Source organism: Mus pahari, chromosome 2 (assembly GCF_900095145.1).
Source record: "Mus pahari chromosome 2, PAHARI_EIJ_v1.1, whole genome shotgun sequence".
NCBI classification, from domain to species: domain Eukaryota; kingdom Metazoa; phylum Chordata; class Mammalia; order Rodentia; family Muridae; genus Mus; species Mus pahari.
In genome coordinates this window covers 131161023-131182558 of record NC_034591.1, presented here as the reverse complement: position 1 = coordinate 131182558, position 21536 = coordinate 131161023, and the positions used below count along the sequence as shown (strand labels likewise).

At 39.6% G+C, this 21536-nt stretch overlaps 1 protein-coding gene across 6 annotated transcripts in view; it reads right to left on the bottom strand.

Annotated features, from left to right (window-relative positions):
• Pparg (peroxisome proliferator activated receptor gamma) overlaps positions 1-21536 on the bottom strand; it is a 129188-nt gene that overhangs the window by 19962 nt on the left and 87690 nt on the right. For all 6 annotated transcript variants that reach the window (XM_021191865.1, XM_021191866.2, XM_029535224.1 and 3 more), the window contains 2 exons: positions 19197-19335; positions 6765-6964 (listed from right to left, as the gene is read on the bottom strand). In XM_021191865.1, the coding sequence (XP_021047524.1) occupies positions 6765-6964; positions 19197-19335 (339 nt within the window). The remainder of the gene's footprint in view (positions 1-6764; positions 6965-19196; positions 19336-21536) is intronic.

Sequence of the window (21536 nt, the reverse complement as noted above, 5' to 3'; positions counted from 1 at the left end):
ATTCTTTCACCTCCAAGTAAGCAATTTATCTGGAACTCTGCCCTGGTCCATCACCCTTGTGATTCTCCTTGACTTCCCCTACCCCTCATATAAAGCCCCAGGTTCCTGTTTTTGAAACTCTGGGATAGCTGAACATAGGGCACCAAATCCTGCTAATTTTCTCTCCCAATTTAACAACAATGAGACTTTAACCCCTTGGCAATCAGTGTTGGTCAGGATATCCTGGCAGTAAAATACTCAAGGACAGAGAAAAGAGGCAGCACCCCCACCATCGTTATGCCAAAGCAGTACAGTTTGAAAAAAAAAAAACAAAAACAAACAAACAAAAAAAAACCCTTAGGCATTTCTGACAAAGTGGGAGCTGGCAGAGAGTTTGGGAGTATTGACATGCAAATGAATACCAGTGGAGATTTTGTTGTTGTTTTTCCTAGTAATATTTTATTATGCTGGGATTTTTTTGTTTGTTTGTTTTTTGACTCTGCATAAATTCTTTCTGCTTCTGTGTGGATCTGTCAAACTGTAAGAATGACTCCCAGGCCACCAGCTTACCAGTTCCCATACTTCAAATGATCCACTTAGGCATCACTTTCACATCTCACTGGGACTTCCTCATCCTCAAACCTCCTAAGAAAGTAGTGGTTTGCCTGCTTCTTTAGAACGCAGTTATTAACATTCTCAATCATTGACAGCCTTCTTTTGGTACAGTGTTCTTTATAAAACAAACTGTATGTCTTTGATCACATTTCTATACAAAGCTAAGAGAGCCCGAGCACTTTAGATTAGCTTGTAGAGTGTCTTCTAATGGCCTACCAATTGCAGGAGTCATGTCTTCAAATTTGGCTCAGTAATTTTTTTTTTATCTAGTTTACATTGTATTTACCTTGAGAAACAGCATCAAAAGGCTTGGTAGGCATATTACACAGCAGGAACAAAAGCTACAACTAGACACGCTCAGGGGACCATCTAGGTTTGTTAGGATTCGAAATGTCTAAGAAAAATATGCAAATGATGAGAATAAAATTGCTCTTAGAACAGTGGCCAAGGCTCTGGTAATGAGATTTTTCTGATGCCCAAGCTTTGCTGGACAAAGAGTGATCCTTCCTTCCTTCCTTCCTTCCTTCCTTCCTTCCTTCCTTCCTTCCTTCCTTCCTTCCTCCCTCCTCTTTCTTTAGTACTAGAGATTGGACACGGGGTTCATAAATACTAGTTACAACCTGTAACACTGTGTGGATCCACCTCTTAGTAATCCATCGGCACGTTCATATATGAGTTATGAAAGGGACTACACACAAAATACTAAGTTCATAGCTCCTCTTGACTAATGAAACAACCCAATAAAGGAGATAAATAAGAAAGTTCAACTAACACAGTTCAGGTTACTCTGGGTGATTCTCTAGTTAGCCAGTACCTGACCTACTCACCATAAATCACATAACAACAGTGCGGAATCACAGCTGAGTGAGAAGCCAGGCATGGTGCTGCTTGTTCATGATCCTACCATTTAGTAGGCAAAGACAGGAGAATCTGGAGCTTAAGTACATCATTGGCTACATAGTGAGTTCTAGGTCAGCACAGGGTACATGAGATCCTGTTTCCAAACCAAACCAAAACAACAATAACCTGGCTTGGGAAAATATTGGCCTTGTTTCGTGGGCCTCTCCAGATACTTAGATTTTTTTTCAAAGAAGAACACTACATTCTTAGGGCCTATCTTTCAAATTTTATCTTTTCAAAGTCTTCTGCATCTCTTGGTTTTCATAGTATTAGGCACACATCTTGTCCTCTAGGAACTACAGTTAATGAATGCTAACCCCAAAGTACATTGGTTTCTTCAACTTCCTTTCTGTCCTTGTGTCTGTGTTTCAGTTTTGCTTGTTGAACCACAGAATGCAAAGTCTCTTTTAAAAGCACACATCATTGCTCTCTGAATAGGAAGAAACTGGAAGCTGATATACTTTACAAAGCCAAAGAGTTCTTTATAGTAAACCCTAAGTAGAACCAGAATATCCTCCTGACTGTCCCTTTTCAAATTCTTTCTCCATGGCTTTAAACCCTTTTCAATAGAATGACTTTTCTGGAAAGAACTAGGGCTCCTCTGTGCGGGGTCCTCAGGCGGTGCCTTTTGAATGACATTTCCTAGAGTCAACTGCTGTTTGTGATAGAAGTTAAGTTAGAAAGACTCTCAGATGTAATTCTGTGTCCCCATGTAGTTAAGTGATTTAAGACAAACAAATGAAAACTTAATAAGAATTATTTGCACGCAAACGAACCAGCACATAACCATAGCTCTTAAATAAATTGTTCAATTTCAGCCAAACAGTTACCCAGTGGATAAACAAAGGTACTGGCCAACTCAGTCCAACAACTAAAGAATAAATAAATAAAATAAAAATAAGTAAAGAAACCCAAGTGCTTTCCCCCTTAACTAAATTGAATATTATTGTTATTTTCTGGTGCTGGGCATGGCACCCAGAGCCTTGTATGTGTAGGCAAGGGTTCTACTACTGGGTTGCACAGCCAAGCCTAGAATAGTACTAGCTCAGCTCTGTCATATCATCAGCTATTACTGTGACTCTGGTTATAAAGGAGTTTGTTTTATTACTATTGATAGATGGATCAGCAATGCCCGGAACCTAACTTCAGGTGCCTTGGGGATTACTCAGCACTGTTTTCTATTTGATTCCTATGGGGTCCCTAAGTTTTTCTCTGAGGACTCTCTCAATACTTTCCTCCTCGGGGGAGGATAGATATTCCAGTTTATTCAGATTCTTTCAGAGATGGAAGGAGAGACTCTGCTTTGTTTAACTGTAAGTGTAGGATCTAAAGAGACGCATCTTCCCCATCACTTGAATCAGTATGATGTGATGGCCACTGTATATTTTAGAAAGGATAAATGTAAGTGGGTACAGAAATGTTTCTACAGCAGTTTACAATTCCACACGGGCTTTATGATTTTCAGAGGGTTTGTATTTCATATAGTATTTAGAAGGATCACTTTTCTAATGGCACCAGTGTGCTCCTGTTATAGGAACAGTGACTTTACATGTGTCTGTCTTAAACAACACGATGCCTCGGAACCCAAAGTCCAACACAGTACACATAAAAAGTTTTATTTTTTATTTGTAGATAGAATGGAGCCAGGACTTCACCAGGCATCCCTCTCAGATATGGAGTGAAGAGTTGGCAGGTATACTCAGGGTTTTTCTATTTATTGTTTTATGACAAGTCATGGCATTGAGAACGGTTTTTGAAAACCACTGTTTATTTTCATCAACAAACATGGGATCATGTGAGCATTGTACCAACGGGATAGTCAAACATCCTAAACTTCCAAAGTCCGCTCAGTTATCAAACTGCCTTCAAGAAATGAGGGTTCTACTTCCAACACACTCATGGGTTTCAGAGATCACTAGGCTTTCTTCAGCAAGGGTTGTGCTGAAACAAACCCCTGGAAGAAAGCAGGTAATGGGGAGAATGGATCCCACCCCATTTGAGGATGTTGAAAATGTATAATGTTCCTAAGACTTCTTTAGTGACTCTATAGCCCACCTCCTCCTAACCCTGAGACTAGAATACCCAGTCCATACTCTTGGAGGCAAGATGATGAAAATTATTGGTATCTTTTCATAAAAATAGGATGTTAAAATTGATTGGAGAAGAGCAGGAACATTTAATTATTTGTTTTGAAAAGTGTGAGTGGCCCCAGGGAACAAGATATAGAAGAAGGAAGTTTAGCTGAGGAGGGGAGTTGCCCCTGCTAGTCCAGAGGTAAAGGCTGAGAGGGCGGCAGCTGGTGGGTTCCTAACAGGCTATGGTTAAATTGAGCAGTGAGATAAACATAAAGAATGGCCTCTTCAGTCTGATCATTTCCTTTTGTGAGGGTTATGGGTAATTGGTCATCCACTACGCTGAGCAGCCTCCCCCAGGCTTGGCCTAACAGATGCTGATGACATCAGCTGCAAGCTGGGTGTATAATGAGACCAAAGCTTCTCTCCTCATGGCCTCAGCCACTTTTTCACATCCCCCACCATCTCGAGAGGCCACACTTCAGCAAAACTTTTCCTATCAATGCAAATCTTAGCTTTCACAGCCCTGGCCAAGAGATAACATAACACCCCTGAGATAGATGCTATCAAATGAATAATAGGACCATGCTGATAAAGAACAATTCTCACTGCAAATCACATTTTGGGTTTCTCTTCCATATTCTCTACTGAACTGTTTCCATTGGTGCTCAATTTGATTTCATCAGATAAGGAGAAAATAGTGCCAAACAATTTGATTTTAGTTCTGTATAATCAGTGAATGGGTTGTTTATATTTGGCTGGGCCTCTTTTTCTTTTTCTTGACCCTAACTGGAGGCAATTCTGTCACTATCCAATAGCTCACGACGTCTAGTTTGATGAACAAATATTAGGCTAGTGAAAAGCCCTCTGTTGAAAGTCCATGATTTCAAAGGGCATAAGCAACAGTCTTTAATTCAATTAAACAAATAGTCTGAGTAACTATTATGGGAAAAGCACAAGCTTACGTATGGTACGGTAGGGAAAAATGACAACCCTTGGCCTCTGAGCTTGAGAAGTCTATAATCAGGCTTTTGTAGCCCCTTCCTTAAAGCAGCTTAATAGCTATTTGTTTCACAAAGGGCCTCCAATTATCTTATTTTTAACTCAAAGACCTAGAGCCAAAAAGTCAGCTGGGATGGGGTTTCCAAGTGATTTCTAGTGGTTTGGGTGCTGTGTCTTTTAGAACAAAGATAGGAGTAAGTTGGCCACTATTAATACATTTAAATTCTTGCCTATTAGGGTGGGCTGGCTTGCAGTCTCTCTCTCTCTCTCTCTCTCTCTCTCTCTCTCTCTCTCTCTCTCTCTCCCTCCCTCCCTCCCCCTCTCCCCTAGCTTTTAAGTAGTACTAAATTGATAAGATTTTCAGCATGGATTTCAGGTGTGAACTGGAGGTTATGACAATAAGAACCCAGAGCCTGCAAGATGAGTGACTCTAGGTAAAACTGAACTGGCTTGCCTTTCAGCAATCTCCTCCCTCCCCAGTGCCTAATTAGGTAGATTCCAGGCTCCAGCCCTCTTTCCTGCACCTGTTCTTGGCAAGCTGTTGTAATTTGCCTTCAAGTGTTAATTCTGCTTAGTCACGTGCCTCTGCAGTCTTTCTTTACTTTTCTGCCTGTGAAGTAGGCTTATCCTCTGTAATCAAATTGGCCCCGCAGAGGCTTCGCTTGTGTGTCTCTTGCCATGGCTACTTTTGGTACTTAGTGCACAGAGCCCACTGTACTGTGACTCCTGTTCTGTAGTCCTAGAATAGCACGCTGAGAATGCTCCCAACTAGAAGTCGGGAAGCTTATGTCATAGCCTTTGGGTTTCTATGTGCTTGCCCCTTTCCACTTCAGTTCCTTCTTCTTAAATGAAGATAATAATAAACAATTGCAGCCTTCACAGGGCCCTGGGCTGGAATGTAAAGAATGTGTAAAATACTTGGAAACTGTAGTGCCTAGGACCTCGTGTATCACTGTGAAGGTATCAATCACCTCTTTTGCAGGGAGAAACTCAACTGTTCTTACTATTAGCTGACTCCATTCAAAGCCATTTAACTAAAAAGAAAGAAATAACCTGAGATAGTCCTCAAAACACATTAGGAGATAATACGATTTTTTTCTTCTTAAATCTGGTCATCAAGTTACATGTATCCACCTAATAGTTGACTGGCTCTCCTGGCCATGAAAGTAACTGACCACACACAGGGTTTTCAAAAGCTGGATCCAGATCCTCTGCATGAGACTTGGAGCTTTTCCTGCCCAGGGACATGCATCATAGCATAGACTATAACATCAAAGTCAGACCCTGGCTGTAAAACCTGAAGGGCAGAGACCCAGGCCGGTGCACACTTGCAGCTGCTGGTGGACTGGGAGCAGCATCGAGGTTTTATTTTAATGTAATTTGATGTTGATTCTCAGCTTCCTATCAGAAGCTTTCTGCTTCCTAGAAAACTGGATTCAATGATAATTTTCATCTATTATGAATTTCTAAACAATGTCACTCAAAGAATCTCCAGGTACTTAAGAATTCTTTTGTGGCTTGGAGTTGTAGCTTAGTTCTAGCACACATGTACCCAACATGCTTGCCTGGGATTCAATCCAATAGTTAGCATACCAAACCAAGCAAGCAAGCAACCAACCAACCAAACATTCCATTGGAGTAGCATAGGCAACTTAGATCCTTGCAGAAAGTGGAATTCATGTGTATAATAGAAGGCCAGAGCCTCCAGTTTCCCAGGAATAAAGCTAGGTAATAGGTCTCATGATATCCTGATGTACTTTTGTGCCAACTTTGGATCTGGGACAAATGACCATAGAAAAACTGAAAGGTAGAAGTGGGACACAACAGCTGACCACACCTGCTCAGCCTCCTGTATGGCTTCTGAGACACTCTTGTGACCAGAAGGCATCACGTTCATTCATGAGTGTAGAGATGACCTATGAGCTCTTGTATTACTCTCAAAGGTTTTTTTTTTTTTATTACAGCTTGGAGGACTTACTCCCTTTTCAGAACAATGTTTACTTATCCTATTTGAAGATATTTCCTGTGTTTTGGACCTAGCCTGCCACTAGATTTTAACAGCCTGCAGCTGAACTGTTTTTTTGTTTTGTTTTGTTTTGTTTTGCATACGCATGTGCACCGAAGCAAATCATTTAGTCAAAGGAAACAACCCCCAGCCCCAGCCACCCCCAATGAAGAGAGCAGAAGAGAACTAACTGATTTGTCCGTTGTCTTTCCTGTCAAGATCGCCCTCGCCTTGGCTTTGGTCAGCGGGAAGGACTTTATGTATGAGTCATACAAATGCTTTGCCAGGGCTCGCAGATCAGCAGACTCTGGGTTCAGCTGGTCGATATCACTGGAGATCTCCGCCAACAGCTTCTCCTTCTCGGCCTGTGGCATCCGCCCAAACCTGATGGCTACAGAGGAAGAGGAATGACAGGATGAATCATTGGATCATTACTAGGGCTCCGCATTGTGCTCTCCCTAATCTTGGTTCCCACAGTGAGAGCCCCTCCTCTCTCCACCCAGCGCTGGTTCTGCCTTCTATCTACCACTTTGCTCATGTTTTTATTTCACAACAGTAGCTCAGACAAATGAAATTAACTTATTTAATTCTTCAGTTAAAAAAGGCAACATACGATCCTGTTAGGAAATTGGAAGGATCTACTAGCAAATAGGAATACATATTCACTTAAACATGAATTGATAGACAACTCCTATCCAAAGATGCAAAGTCATCTTCTTTATAGAGCTTTCAAGTACAGCTAATTATTTTTTCCCAGTATTCCCCCAACCCTAAGCATTTCAATGAACAAAATGTTCACGCTGTACTATAATTATGACTTTTTATACCTCTAATCCCTCTGTAGGACAATGTCCCGCAGACAGGGACACTGTCATATTTATCGTGGTAACCTCTGCACTTCATAAAAGGTAAGGCAGGAGCATCTTCGTGTTTCATGAATTAAACAATTATGGAGAAATTCAAGTTGTACAAACATAGGCCCTGTTCTCAGGCAGTTCGTATGAGCTATTCGATTCTGTTGTAAAGAAAGACCAGGGAACTTGGACATTAAATGGAGGGATGGAGGGAAGTTGACTTACCCCCTAACTCTGCAGAATTCCCCCTTAATGAGGTTCATCAGAATACCTTTAATTTGGTTTCTCAAGGAGTGAGGAAGTGTGAATGCAAAGGAAAGATTTAAGACAAACTGTAGGGCCTAATGTAGGAATTGACCTGTGTGAGCTGGTCCTTTGGGCACAGAACCCTTGCTTGGCATGTGCAAGGCCTGCCCAAAAAATGAAATAAATAGTAATCTGTTTATAGACTTTTCAACTTGCATAAAATTTCCTACTTCTCGTCTGATATTATTTATAAAATGTCCCTTTGAGTAATGTTTCTTTGGGACCATTCTTTGTTGAGCTGGCTCTCTTTAGGACACTGCTTTTCCCCAGTGGAACATCTGGCTCTTATACTTAGCAGTACCTTGAACACCATTCTATGTGACACTCAAGATGATGGTGGGCTCTTTTACTTAGATGATAGGCTACTTGTGAGCAAAGGTTGGGGCACATTTACATATATCTTAGTACTTGGTGGAACTCAATCAATGTTGCTGAATATGAGAACCAACAGATTTGTGGTTCTTTTTTCGTTGAGATGTTAAAAAATTAAAAAAAAAAAAAAAATGTGTGAATTTGCCTGCATCTCTGCATCACAGTGTGTACCTAATGTCGGAGGAGGCCAGCAGAGGGCAATGGGTTCCCTGGAATTGGAGTTACAGACCAATGTTAATTGTTATGTGGGAGTTGGGAATTAAACCTGGGTCCTCTGCAAGAGCAGATAGTGCTCTTAACTGCTAAGCCATCTCTATGGCTCCAGGTGGACGGTTTTATTCTTAGACTAAAGACAGTATATCTATCATAAGACAAAGTATATGGGAACATTTCTATCTGCTCAATGACTTTATTTAATCGTTGGTGCTGGGGATTGAGTCTTGGGCCTTGTGCATCCTGAACTCATGTTCTACCACTGACTCACAACTTAGTTCACATTATTTTTATTGTATTTTATAGCTTGAGACTAGGTCTTGGGCATAACACAATGTGGCCCAGAATGTGAAACTCTCCTGTAACAACCTCTCTAGTTGGTGGGATTACAGGTCACTACCATGCCCAACAAATTTTGTTTTAGAAAAAAGACTGATTTGTACTCGAGTCTCAAATGTGTAAATTCATTTCAGTTGGCCCTATACTTCATCACTAATAAAACTATTGCCCTACAGGGACTTCATAAGAGATCTTGCTTGGAGTTAGAGGGGAAAAGATGTTTGCCTCTCAGTTTACATTAGATCAGCATATGTTTAGATACTTTTTCTAAATATAACCTTTGCACATGACCCCTTCAAATAGAAATCTTTAAACAATTGCCATTTTTAAAAAGTCAAAATTATAGACTCCCTCTTCATTATTCTTCCATTTTAGCTGCACTGGGGTAGGGAATGTCAGCTTACTGAGTGGCCCTCCCACCTGGTCCCCAGATCCACTGGGCTCCCTCAGTCTATGACCATGACACTACTGTCTTCTATTTTAATAGTTCTGGCCACAATAGTCGATAATGGTGTTTTCTTTTCTCTTCTGGTCTGCAGTATTCTTGAAGACAGAGTCTTCCTTGCTCATTATACTTGGCACTTAACATATTGTTGGGTACATATTAAGTACTTGTATAACATTTTGAAATACAATGAATAAAATACATGTCCATCATGAAATGGAGAACTGCTCAACAAGACCCCATCTGTCCCTGGGGGATCTATGGGTAGTTAATGGTTGCTGGAGGAGGCAGAGGCATTTTCTTCAGTGGTGTAGCCACTGGTAAGTTGCCCAAGCTCCTGTAAATAACCCTCACACATACTTCTGTACGCTGCCTTAGTAAACTCATTAGGTCACAAAATAGAAGAAGGAGGGAGAGTGGAGGGAAGGGATAAGGGGAAGAGGAAAAGGAGAAGAGAAAGAAGGATGATGAAGACAATAACATAGAAGTAGAAGGAGTATACAGCAGAAGATGACCTAGTCAGCCATCGTTGGGAAGAGAGGCCCCTTGGTCTTGCAAATTTATATGCCCCATACAGGGGAATGCCAGGGCCAAGAAGTGGGAGTGGGTGGGTAGGGGAGCAGGGGCGGGGGGGNGGGTATAGGGGACATTCGGGATAGCACTTGAAATGTAAATGAAGAAAATATCTAATAAAATAATTAAAAATAAGAAGTAGAAGGGGGCTGGGTAGTTTGGAAGAGGAAAGGAACAAGGAAAGGTAATGGGAAGAATATGACGTGGAATATGACATGGAAATGCCATCTATGCTGATTAGTTAATATGTGCAAAGTAACAACAATTTAACACCAGTGCAGAAGATCCTTTTATAGTCCTCTGCAAAGCCATGGCTAACCACCACCTCTTTCACACAGAACTTTTTTATTTTGCTGCCTTTTGAGGAAAAGGGGCCAGAGCATGTGAGAACCACTTAGAAATATTCTAAATAAATATTCTAAAATTACATGTTTCCCACAAAACATTCTAATAACCCATCCCTATATCCAAATGGGATATATATATATATATATATATATATATATATATATCCCCAAGTGTTTTGTACATACAATTTGGGGTTTGAAAAAGCTTTCTAAATGCTAGGCAATCTTGTATGCATACATTAGTTAGTATGTGATGCTATTACTACATTTCTAATGCATTTACATTAGTTATTCTGCTACAATAGAAGCTATATGAATACCAGGTTTTACCTTTGCTCCTGGATACAACAAAATACACAGACTATACAATAAATGTATGAAAAATTAAATTCTAAAATATCAAGTTTAAAATTAGACAGAATATGAGTCAATATCTACATTGGGAGCTTACATGAGAAAAGGTAAGAATTATGACATATTAGAAGATGAAGAAATCGTGGTCTGGGCATGTGGATCAGTGGTAGAGTGTTGTCCTAACATGCATGATGAATCCTTGAGATTGCTCACCAGCAAATAATAAAATAAAAACAAAAACAAAACACGCACACAGAATTTCTGAAATATAATTTGGAAAAAACCAAAGCTATCGTCTAGTGAGGTGGAAGTTGCTAGAATTATCTACTATTTCGCAGACCACTCTACACAGCTCTTTACATGATGAACAATTATTAAGTGGACTTTTATGTTGGATACTCTCCTAAGCTCTGGTTATTTAAAAAAATGTTGCATGTATGTGAGGTCAGAGGAAACTTTGTGGGAGTTGGCTCTCTTCTTTTATTATGAGTCTTGGGGATGGAACTTAGGTTGTCAGGCTTGTGGCCAGCCTTTACCTGCTGAACTATCTCATTGACCCTCTGCTTAAATTTAAAAGAAAACATTTATTTATTTATTAATATGTGTAAATATTTTGCTTGCACATATATTTTTGTACCATGTGTGTAAAGTCCCTATAAGGCCTGAAGAGGGCATAGGATCCCTAAGAACTTGTGTTACAGACCACCATGTGGGTGCTGGGAATCAAACCTGGGTCTTCTTCAAGAACAGCCAGGGCTTTTAACCACTGAGCCATACATATCTCCAGCCCTTCCTCTGATTAAAATCCCCACTTTGGTGTTTTAAGACAGGGATTTTTCTTGGTTTTTCTCCAAGGCTGTCCTAGAAATCACTCTGATCTAGAAGATGAGTCAATATGTACATTGGGAAGAAGGTAAGAATTATGACATATTAAAAGATGAAGAAATTGTGGCCTAGACATGTGGATCAATATGAGTTTGGGCTGTCCTCAAACTCATAGAGATCTGCCTGCCTCTGCCTCCTGAGTGCCAGAACTAAAGGCATGTGCCACTATGAGTGGCTATGATTAAAATTTTATAGACAAGGAACGATAAACATACATACATGGACATTAACATACCTAAAGTGCATTTTATCTTTCCTAGGGGGAGTCACAACAGCCAAGTTAATTAGTTAAAGACAGTTTCCTATCACATTAGCAGTCCTTCTTTCCTTCACCTAACAAAAATAGCTAAAGCTCTTTCAAGATCACTTTAATTAGGATGCCTAAAGGTAGTGTTCTTCAGCCAGAATCTCTAACTCTCATGAATAAAGCATCTGTATTGATAAGTAACTCTGCTATAAGTTAGGCAAGACTCGTTCCACAGGTAGATTTAGCATTTCTACACATCAGGGGTTTAGCAAAGGAAGGAGACAAGGTCCTGCTGTGTGGAACTAAATCTGTGTATAACACATTGGAAGTAGGGAAACATTTTATTTGTTTCTTTGTACAAAACAGGGATTCGTGTGTCTCAGGCTAGTCTTGAACTTGCTGTGTAGCTGAGGATGAACCCGAATAACTGATCTTCCCGCCTCTATCTCCCAGGTTCTGAGATTAGAGTTGTATGCTCCCATATCTGAATATTTTTTTTAAAGAGAAAATTCTGGCTGCATTAGTTCATTTGGAGTCCCAGGTAATCCTAGCTACATCCACTTTAGATGAGTATTGAATAAAGGCCCAAGGAGGGGTTAGCAAGGCCATGCTTTTTGAACGCGGCTTTAATGCTGGGGATGAAGCAGTGCAGAGGATGTGCTTCTACGGCTAACAGCTCAGACTGAAGGCCACTGCTTTCCCTGGCAGGTAAAGAACAGACCCCAACATCTAGTTTATCTGTTGGTCTCCTAACTTGTTGAAGCTGTTAGAGATTGCTGTTTTTTAGTTAAGTAATTATTTTAAATTTATTTTTAAGCTGTTCTAATAATGGAACCCAGGGCCTGGTTCATACTAGGCAAATCTTCTATCAGGGAATTAAATTACTGGGCCAGTTTCCACCCTTTGAGCAGAGAATTAGAGGAGGACAGGGAAATTGAGTAGTTGTTTCCTAGAAGGCTAAAGTTAGAGTTTAGAAACAAAGATGGACATACATATTGGGAATCAGGAAAAAAATATACACATATAAGAATATATATATTCTTATCTTCTACAGTGATGTTAATTTCCAATGACAAAAGGAAAATATTCTCTGTGTTACCAAGTCACTGAGAGAGACTGTCTGGTCTCTTGGAAGGCAGTAGAATTAACACAGCCATGGCTGTCATCAGGAAGTCAGCTTTCTGACTTCTTCTCCATGGGTTATAGACAACTATGTAATATCTATGGTCTCCAGTTCCTTTACCTGGAGAAGAGGAGCTAGGAGAAGATGTCTCGAGCTTCCTTCTTATCTCTATGTTTAGCTCTAAAACACTACTAAGATCTAACCATGCTGACTACAGTACTTGGGGACACACCTTGCTTTCTTTTTTAAAGCAGTGTTTGTCTTATATTTGAGGTTTTACAAAATAAAAAGGCAAATTTTGCCTGTTATAGCATTTGTCATAGACAGCAACTTTAATTTTTATATTTGGGGATGGTTACATACAGAGAGAGGACAGACAGGTTGTTTTAGCCCAGTGGTAGAGCATGTGCTTAGCAGGTTTAATCTCCAGTACACACACACACAAAATCATCTAGAGAAATGTGTCTCAGTTTTAAAGCAAATCATGAGAATCAGTAGGTTCTCCTTTAGGAAGACAAGGTCTAAAGGAAGCTCACTAATTTCTTAAAAGGTATGTTATCATATACATGATATAATTACCATATATTAATATAATATTAGCACATGACAGATTTATCACTTCATATTTAGTACTGGTAATATTGTACAATAAACTTTAGGCATGTGAAATAATTAAGTATCTTGTTTTCTGGATCTAAAAACATGCTAAAACATAGTAAACTGACATATTTTCAAAATATCTACCAAATTGTAGGTGCATTAAAGGGAGATGCTACTTAATTACAAAGGCATATTAAAATGGATTTTCAAGGTAATAAGTCAAGCAAAATAGAAGAATAAAGTTGGATCCTACAAGAAACATATTTCTCTTTTAATTTTTAAGGGATGAGTTTGCAGTCATAGAAGGTTTTTAAAACCTGGTCAGGTTTTCCATTTGTACATATTTTCTGCATGTAAATCACACAAGTCATAACTGCTAATTCTATGACCACTGCCAGTAAACAATATAGCTCTTTCTTTTTCCTTCCCCTGTGTTCCCCCTCCCCATGTGTCTGTCTGTTTCAGCAGAATGTGGTATACTGGGAAGGCACAGACTACTTAGAAGAGCAATCACAAGGAATCAGAAAAGTCTTCAGGAAAGACATGTGGACAGGACCTTCAATGTCAGGTAGGATTCTGATAGGGAGCAGAGGGACAAGATTCAGACAATGTTTGTAAGCATAGAGACCATTTTCAGGAACATTAAGACACAGTTTTCCTAAAGTCTATGTGGAAAGGGGACAAGAATGAGAGAAGAGGCAGGGCCCCTAGAGAAAGAACATGAAGACCACAGAGACAATAGGAGGTGCTTTATGTATTAGGTCTGTGGCCATCTTTTTCTTCATGCCACTGAGATGATAATGACTGCTCTTGGTTTTTTTTGTTTTTTTTTTGTTTTTTTTGGATGCAGTGATACAGTACTTACGGTAGACACATGTGTCAGAAAAGGCCTGTTCTCACCTCTTGGTGGCCAGGAAGCAAGGAGAGGCAGAATGGGGACAGAGCCTCACATCTCCTTCAAGGGCACACCTCAATGATGTAAGTAGGCCCCACCACCTCCCAGTAGAACCAGGCACTGGCAAGTCAGCCTTCAACACAGGGCCTTTGGGTTCATTTTAGATCTAAACTACAGCAGAGAGTTTTCTTTTGAAGCAATAAAGCTTAAATCTGTCATTTAGGCGTTAATGCTACATACTAGGGCACACTAGGGCTATTTGCCAGGCATTGGGACAACTGCCTCAGACAATGCTGAGTGCCACAAAAAATTGTGAAACCACTTTTTTCCCCTTCAGATTTTTATGAAACCACTGAGAAACTATTTTTAAAGTTGTCAGTTTTTTTTTAAATCTCCAATAAAAGGAAAAACCCCACATTATTTGTATCATAGGACATTCTAATCAACAAAGCTTTCACTAACTTTGAAACATATGAAAAACATAATTATCAAATTTCGGTGTTATAGGGAAAACCTGACTGAATGACTCATTAGTAGCCCAAGCTAATTCTTTTCTACTTTAGACTATTTTAAAAACTGTATTTACCCTAAACTCAGTTATTTAGTTTATATGTAAAAAGTAGCTGAGTATGAAATATTAATACTTCAAAATGCTTTACGCCTAAATTTTTAAACTAAAACCAATATATATTTAAATATGGTAAATACTGAGGATGCGAAAGCAGATCTTTCCAACACAAGTTACGGTTTTAAAAGGTAAAGAAACATATGCAAGTACCCATTTGACTGAAGAAGCAACAAACTCCCTTCCCAGACAGACAGTAGTCATCTCATAAGTTACAGGTCCCTCTGGGCTCTCTAGGAGCTAGGCTCTTATACATGTTAGCACTTGCATTCTGAGCTTCCCTTTAAAGGTGGTTTAGACAGGGTATCACATTGATTGTGCTCAATGATGCAAAAGACACCTGAGCAATCTGTGGCTCTAGAAACAATGATGGATTATTACATGATCAAAATAATTGGAACACATGTTTATCTTGGTTATTTACAGGAAAACCTGTAGTGTTTTTTTTTTCTTCCTAGTTCATGCTGGGGCTGGGCATTTGAGAAACAATATAGTTTCCAGCAAGGGGGATTCTAAAGGTATGTCCTTCTACAGCATCTAGTCTGTGGCACAACAGAGCTGCAAGTTCTATATGGCACATATAGAAAAGCTTCAGCTATATGCTGCCTTTTGGGTCTACACTGTCTCCTAAAGACCCATGTGTTCAAGTGTGACTGCTCTTGGGAGGTGGTGAATCCTTTCAGAGGTGGGAAGATGCTTGAGGGCATGTCTTTGGAGGGGACTGTATTGCCTCAGCTCTTCTCTTTTTCTTTTACACTCACTGAAGGATGAGTTCTTTTACTGCAGGCTACAGGGCCAAATGAACATAGATTAGAACCTCCAAAGCTGTAAGCTAAAACTAAACTCTTCTTTGGTTTGGTTGTTTTTTGCTTGTTTGTTTGTTTTGAGACAGGGTCTCACACTGTAGCCTAGGCTGGGTTTAAACTCATGGCAACCTTCCTGCCTCAGCTTCTTGAGTCTGGAGTTACAGACAGGAGTGTACCACTACACCTGGTTCTACCTTTAAAGACAGAAAGTTGAACTGGACCATGTGACTTTTTAAAAGGAGATTGCTTTAGGTTTTTACTCTAGCCTTAATCTGATGAGCAGCTGATAATACAGAGACTTGATTCAGGCACACAAATTATGTGTTGATTCAGGCACTAAAACATAGGTAGAAACATTCAAATTCAGGCAATTGATATACCAGATGTCCCATGTTTGGAAAGACTCTAATATTGTCTAGTAAACTGTGTGGACTAGTAAATATTACTCTAATATTGTCTAGTAAACTGTGTGGACTAGCTAGTTGAAAACTGAAGATTTCAATGAGTTGTTTTTCATTATAAATAATGAGGTAATTGTCAACTGTGAAAGGACTTAATGATCACTGGCTTCGATGATTTTTGGCATTATTCTCCAGGACCCTTGTTTCCTTTGATGGTCACTGTGGAATCTCCCTTCAAAACTGCAAGGGCATTGCTGATAGAGAACCTAAACACATTAAGTGGACTAAACAGAGGCAAAGAACAGAAAAGAAGTAGCAGAACCCAAGTGGAGTGGCACATGCATATGGGAGAGTTAGACAGGAGGATTGGGAGATCTAGGTCAACCTGGGCTACATAGTGAGAACTTGTTCCCAGATAAAACAGATAACATAAAAATTAAAAATAAATTGACATATATTGGGGCAGGTTGGTTGTGGAGTGTTCATTTCTGTACATACTAAACACAGCTCCATACTGATGTTCATGTAGAACGCACAGGGTCTCCTTTGGCAACTTAAAAAGGCATTTTGTGTGGGTACTGTTACTCATGCTGTTAGCTCACATTGGCTAGTATAACCACAGCCACGTAGAAAATTTTGTATTCAGAAATAATTCCTCATCAGGAGTTGGTTAAAGCGTACTGCAGATTCCTCCCCTGTATACAGACTATTTGTATGTTTCCTTTCTTGTGCAGCAAACACACTTATCTGAAAATCTCTGGGAAGTTTTGTTAGTCACCTGTAAGTCCTTTAATGGTTGAGCTGCTTGAGTTTCTGGTGGTGGTGGCACACCTTTAATCCCAGCACTTGGGAGGCAGAGGCAGGCAGATTTTTGAGTTTGAAGCCAGCCTAGTCTACAGAGTGAGTTCTAGGACAGCCAGGGCTACACAGAGAAACCTTGTCTCGAAAAAACAAAACAAAACAAAACAAAAAACATTTAATGCCCATTGGTCCTTGTCTTTGCAAGAAAAAATACTGAACATATGGTTCAGATTGGCCCCTTCTAGGTAGAGTAAATGAACTGAGTTTTTGTTTGTTTTTGAGATAGAATCTCACTATGTTGTCATGGTCGGCTTAGAACTTCCTATGTAGACCAAGTTGACCTTGAACTCATAGATATCTGCCTACCTTGCTTCCTGAGTGCTAGTTAACTGTTAAAGTCAAATGATGACTTTATTATCAAGGGCATGGTAGCTTTCTTTGACTTTTCTGGGTGGAGAAAATTACTACCGATACTACATAGGTTAGATTCTTGGGAGGAAGGGTACTGGGAATAGACTTTGGGGTCTTGTGCATGCTAAACTCTGCACTGGGCTACACCCCCAGCTTATAGTTTACATACTATTTATCTGCAAATGTTAAGTAATGGGAGATACATTTCATGTGAGGTGTGCTTGCTTGTAAACCACAGAAAATATGTTTTATATCAATGTTGCAGTGCCTGTAAGTGCTAGGAACTATATTTTATACAAATATGAGAAATGACAATTTTTTTGAACAGGCAAAACCCAAATAGCATTAAAAGCAGTGTTGGCAAGCTTTCCTAGACTATCTTGATGATAATGACCTCAAAGTCAATGATTTCTTCATAAAGATGAAATGTTTGCTGCAACTTGATTGCATCAACTAAAATAAAGCTCTTGGCTTGAAAAACTTGTTCTTATGTTTTATGAGGTTCGAAATAAAAAGGAAATTGATGGAATTAAACCAGCAAATTATTTTGCAATCAATGACTGCAGTTGTACACTGCTACAAAGCAGATGTGGTCAAATGTTGAGGAAAGTTGGACCAAATCCCTTCCTGTCCAGTGCTGTTGATAGCTCTATTCATAATGCACTCTTGCCTTTAAAGGAACTGACCCATAAAGACGACCACACCTTTTACTGCCTTCAAAGGGTAGAGAATCAACCAATTGGTCACTGGCAATCATCTTGATGGTTCCCACTATGAGAAACAAACATCTCCATGATGGGATACAAATATAATCTTTACAGATATATTAGAGTCTACAAAGATGGACACTAAGTTCAAAGATTATCTTACCAGATCAGTTTTTCGAGAGATGAAAGCAAAAGAAAATAAAGATGGGAGCTGGGTGTAGCTCAGTGGTAAAGTGCACACTTAGTATGCACAAAGCACTGGTTCTGATCTCCTGCATGAGAGAGAGAAAAGAGGAGAAAGGAAAGAAGGAGGGAGGGAGGAAAGGAGGGAAAATTGGATATCAAGTGAAATAAAACTTTGGACTTAATTGATAACTTTAGTATATATTAGTTCTTGAATCCATAAGGATATTTTTAAAGCATTGACTGAGACTTGACAAACACTATTAAGTTACAGCTAAAATTAGTTTTGTGGGACAGTCAACCAATCAGAACCAAATTGTAACGAAGATTTTTTAACAGTTCTATGATGAGTGTGATTGAGTGCTACAGCTCATGAACACATGGTTCTTCTCTACTATGTCTCTGAAGCCAATACTGTCATTTTTTTCTAATGCTGGGGATGGAACCCCAGGATCTCATATGCACTATGCAAATGCTTCTTCACAGGCTACACTTTTGAAAAATATGAGATTTTATCCTCTTGCATTGATGTAGCACTGAAGTTTTATGAGAATTCCAAATATTTCTGTCTTTTTCCTACCAGTTTGTGTGTTCTCTGAAGTCAAGGATAATATAGCAAAGGCATGGTAAAGAACACCAACAACAAAAATACATGAACCAGATTCTGATATTGCTCCTTTGTTCTTATATTCTGCGCATCAGAGACAACCAACATTCTTAAAGCAGTAATAACCAACACATGTGATTATAATTCTGCTTTTAAGCTGACACACACATACGCACACACACACACACACACACACACACACACACACACACACACGAAAAGGAGCTTATAGGGCCAGGACACTGGGTTGGAGGACTATTGAACTTCCCAGTAAGGACATCAAGCAAGTAGTTCAACATGCCTGTTTGTTTAGTATTCATTGCACGTGTCCAGCCAAATGAAGGGTTCTATCTAAAAGCTGAAAGGTGCTGGCCCCCATGAAGAAGCTCTCATCAGGATGACTTTGAAACTTATTGCTCTTTAGAAGAAGTTACTCGCTTCCATTAGTTGTCCTAGTGCCTCCTGACCTAGACCTGGCATTGGTCAGGAGAGTTACAAGATGTACACATGGCTCTCAGCATCCACTTACCATTGTGAGACATCCCCACAGCAAGGCACTTCTGAAACCGACAGTACTGACATTTATTTCTACTTTTTTTGTGGATCCGGCAGTTAAGATCACACCTATCGTAAATAAGCTTCAATCGGATGGTTCTTCGGAAAAAACCCTGCAAAAGGATATGGAAAATAAACAATTTTTAAGTCTATGTGATACATGGAAGCAGAAGCCTGTGGATAAAGACACTCACTGACTTGGACATCAGCAAAAATGGATTTGGGCTGGAAAAATTGCTCAATCAGAGGGCCTTAGTTAAATCCCCCAGGAACCTTGGAAAAGATGATGGGCATTCTATGGTTTGTGCTTGTCATCCCAGGACTAGAAGGGAAAGACCAGAGGCACCCCGAGGCTCATTGACCAGCCAGTTTAGACTAACTGATGAGCTCCAGGCTAGAGGGAGACCATGTCTTGAATATGGTTGACAGTGTTCATGAAGATGACTCCGATGTTTCCCTCCATCTTTCACATACACGCACACACACGCATCTGCACTATATAAATATACCTGCTTACGTAGATGAACTTCTGCACACACATAAAACACAAGGTGGGTTTGTGACACAGTTCAACAATGGGGGCATTGCACAGGTGACTCTCTGTGGTTCATTGGTCCTTTCTGTAAACCAAAGTACAGAAGGATCCTCTGGGGTTCTTTTTCACCTCTTAGACACTGAGCACATCCCACTGATGTCATGCAGTGTACCTTGACTCTACATTTGGTTTTCAGCATGCTCTAAGAAGTGCTCTGGATTTAATGTAATGCAAATAAAATACCATGTAATCAGTTCAGTCTCTCAGCAAATCATTCCAGCAGTGTGCCCCAGCCTTCACAATTGTGCTAAGCAGCTTGGCAAAGTTATAGTCATTTCCTTCTAAAGCATGATCAGAGCCAATAAAAATCCACATGTGAATAACTATTTGGAATTCTCCATGTTGCAATTTCCTGCAGGATTTGTTTTATTTATTTATGTAGTTGAAAGAATACCCCACCATTGTAACTTGCAAACAGAAAGAGATAGCAGGAAATAATACGAGAAGCAATTGGGAAATCCTTAGAAAATCTGCTACCTCAAAATGCAAATAAGTCCTTCTGGGACTAACAGAGTGCTCATCTGAATTTACTACATATGTTGGATGGAACTGCAGGAAATTTAATTGGAGGTATCTTCTAGCTCCAGTGGTGTGTGTGTGTGTGTGTGTGTGTGTGTGTGTGTGTGTGTGGTGTATTTGGTAATGCATATGTCCACGGTTCTCTTTTATTTCTTATTATGTTCATCTTCATGAAACTCACTTCTCTCAAATTCATCTGGTCCTGTTAGGTATAAAAAGCTCGGATTTGGATCAGTAAGATTTCTTCACAAGTAAAAAGCCATGTAAACCTAACAACTCAAGTTTGATTCCTAGAGTCCGTGCTGGAAGAAGCAAATGGACTCTTCTAGGCTGCCCTCTGACCTTTACGTAAGTACTGTGGCACATGTGTATGCTCATACTCAAATATCATACATAGACAATAATATAAATAAATAAAAATAAAATTTAATTAAAAAACAAAATAAAGCCCCACTGAATTAATGAATGTTGGTTTTGCTTTGACATGCAGCTTAACTTTGTTAGGATCCTCCTCCCTAGAGCTGTGTGCACATTACCCTCCCTGGTCTACCTCCCTGACTTTAGAATGATGCCTTGAATACTAAACAAACAGGCATGTTGAACTACTTGCTTGATATCCTTACTGGAAAGTTCAATAGTCCTTCAATCTAGTGTTCTGGCCCTCCTTATAAGCTCCTTTTCGTGTGTGTGTGTGTGTGTGTGTGTGTGTGTGTATGTTTCCAATTGATCTGAGGCAGCTCCATGCTCTGTTTCTTAAGCCAGAGTTCATTAAGTCATCTTCACTTTTTATTTTTCTTGAAGTTATTTAACCTCTTTCTTTCCCTCAAGCGATTAGTTCTTTCTTTAAATACAGGTTTATTATTTCATTAGCTGAAGCACTTGTAAATATAAATACTTTGGATTTCAGATTAAAAATAATTCTTTAAAGTAGTTGCAAATACAAAGTAAGGTATCTTGGTCTTGGGAAAACGTATAGATCCAAGCCTATAGACATGAAATCTATATTCCTCTTCACCTCTGTCTCCAGTACTGAGACTCCAAGTCTGTGCATGCTAGGAAATACTCTATCACTTATTGACATTCCTCCTTCCCTTGAGAAAGGGTCTCACTATATAACCTGGCTGAACTTATAATATTCTTTTCTTAGTCTCCAAAGTGCTGTGATAGCAAGACAGGTTCCGTTGTGATATTTTATACACA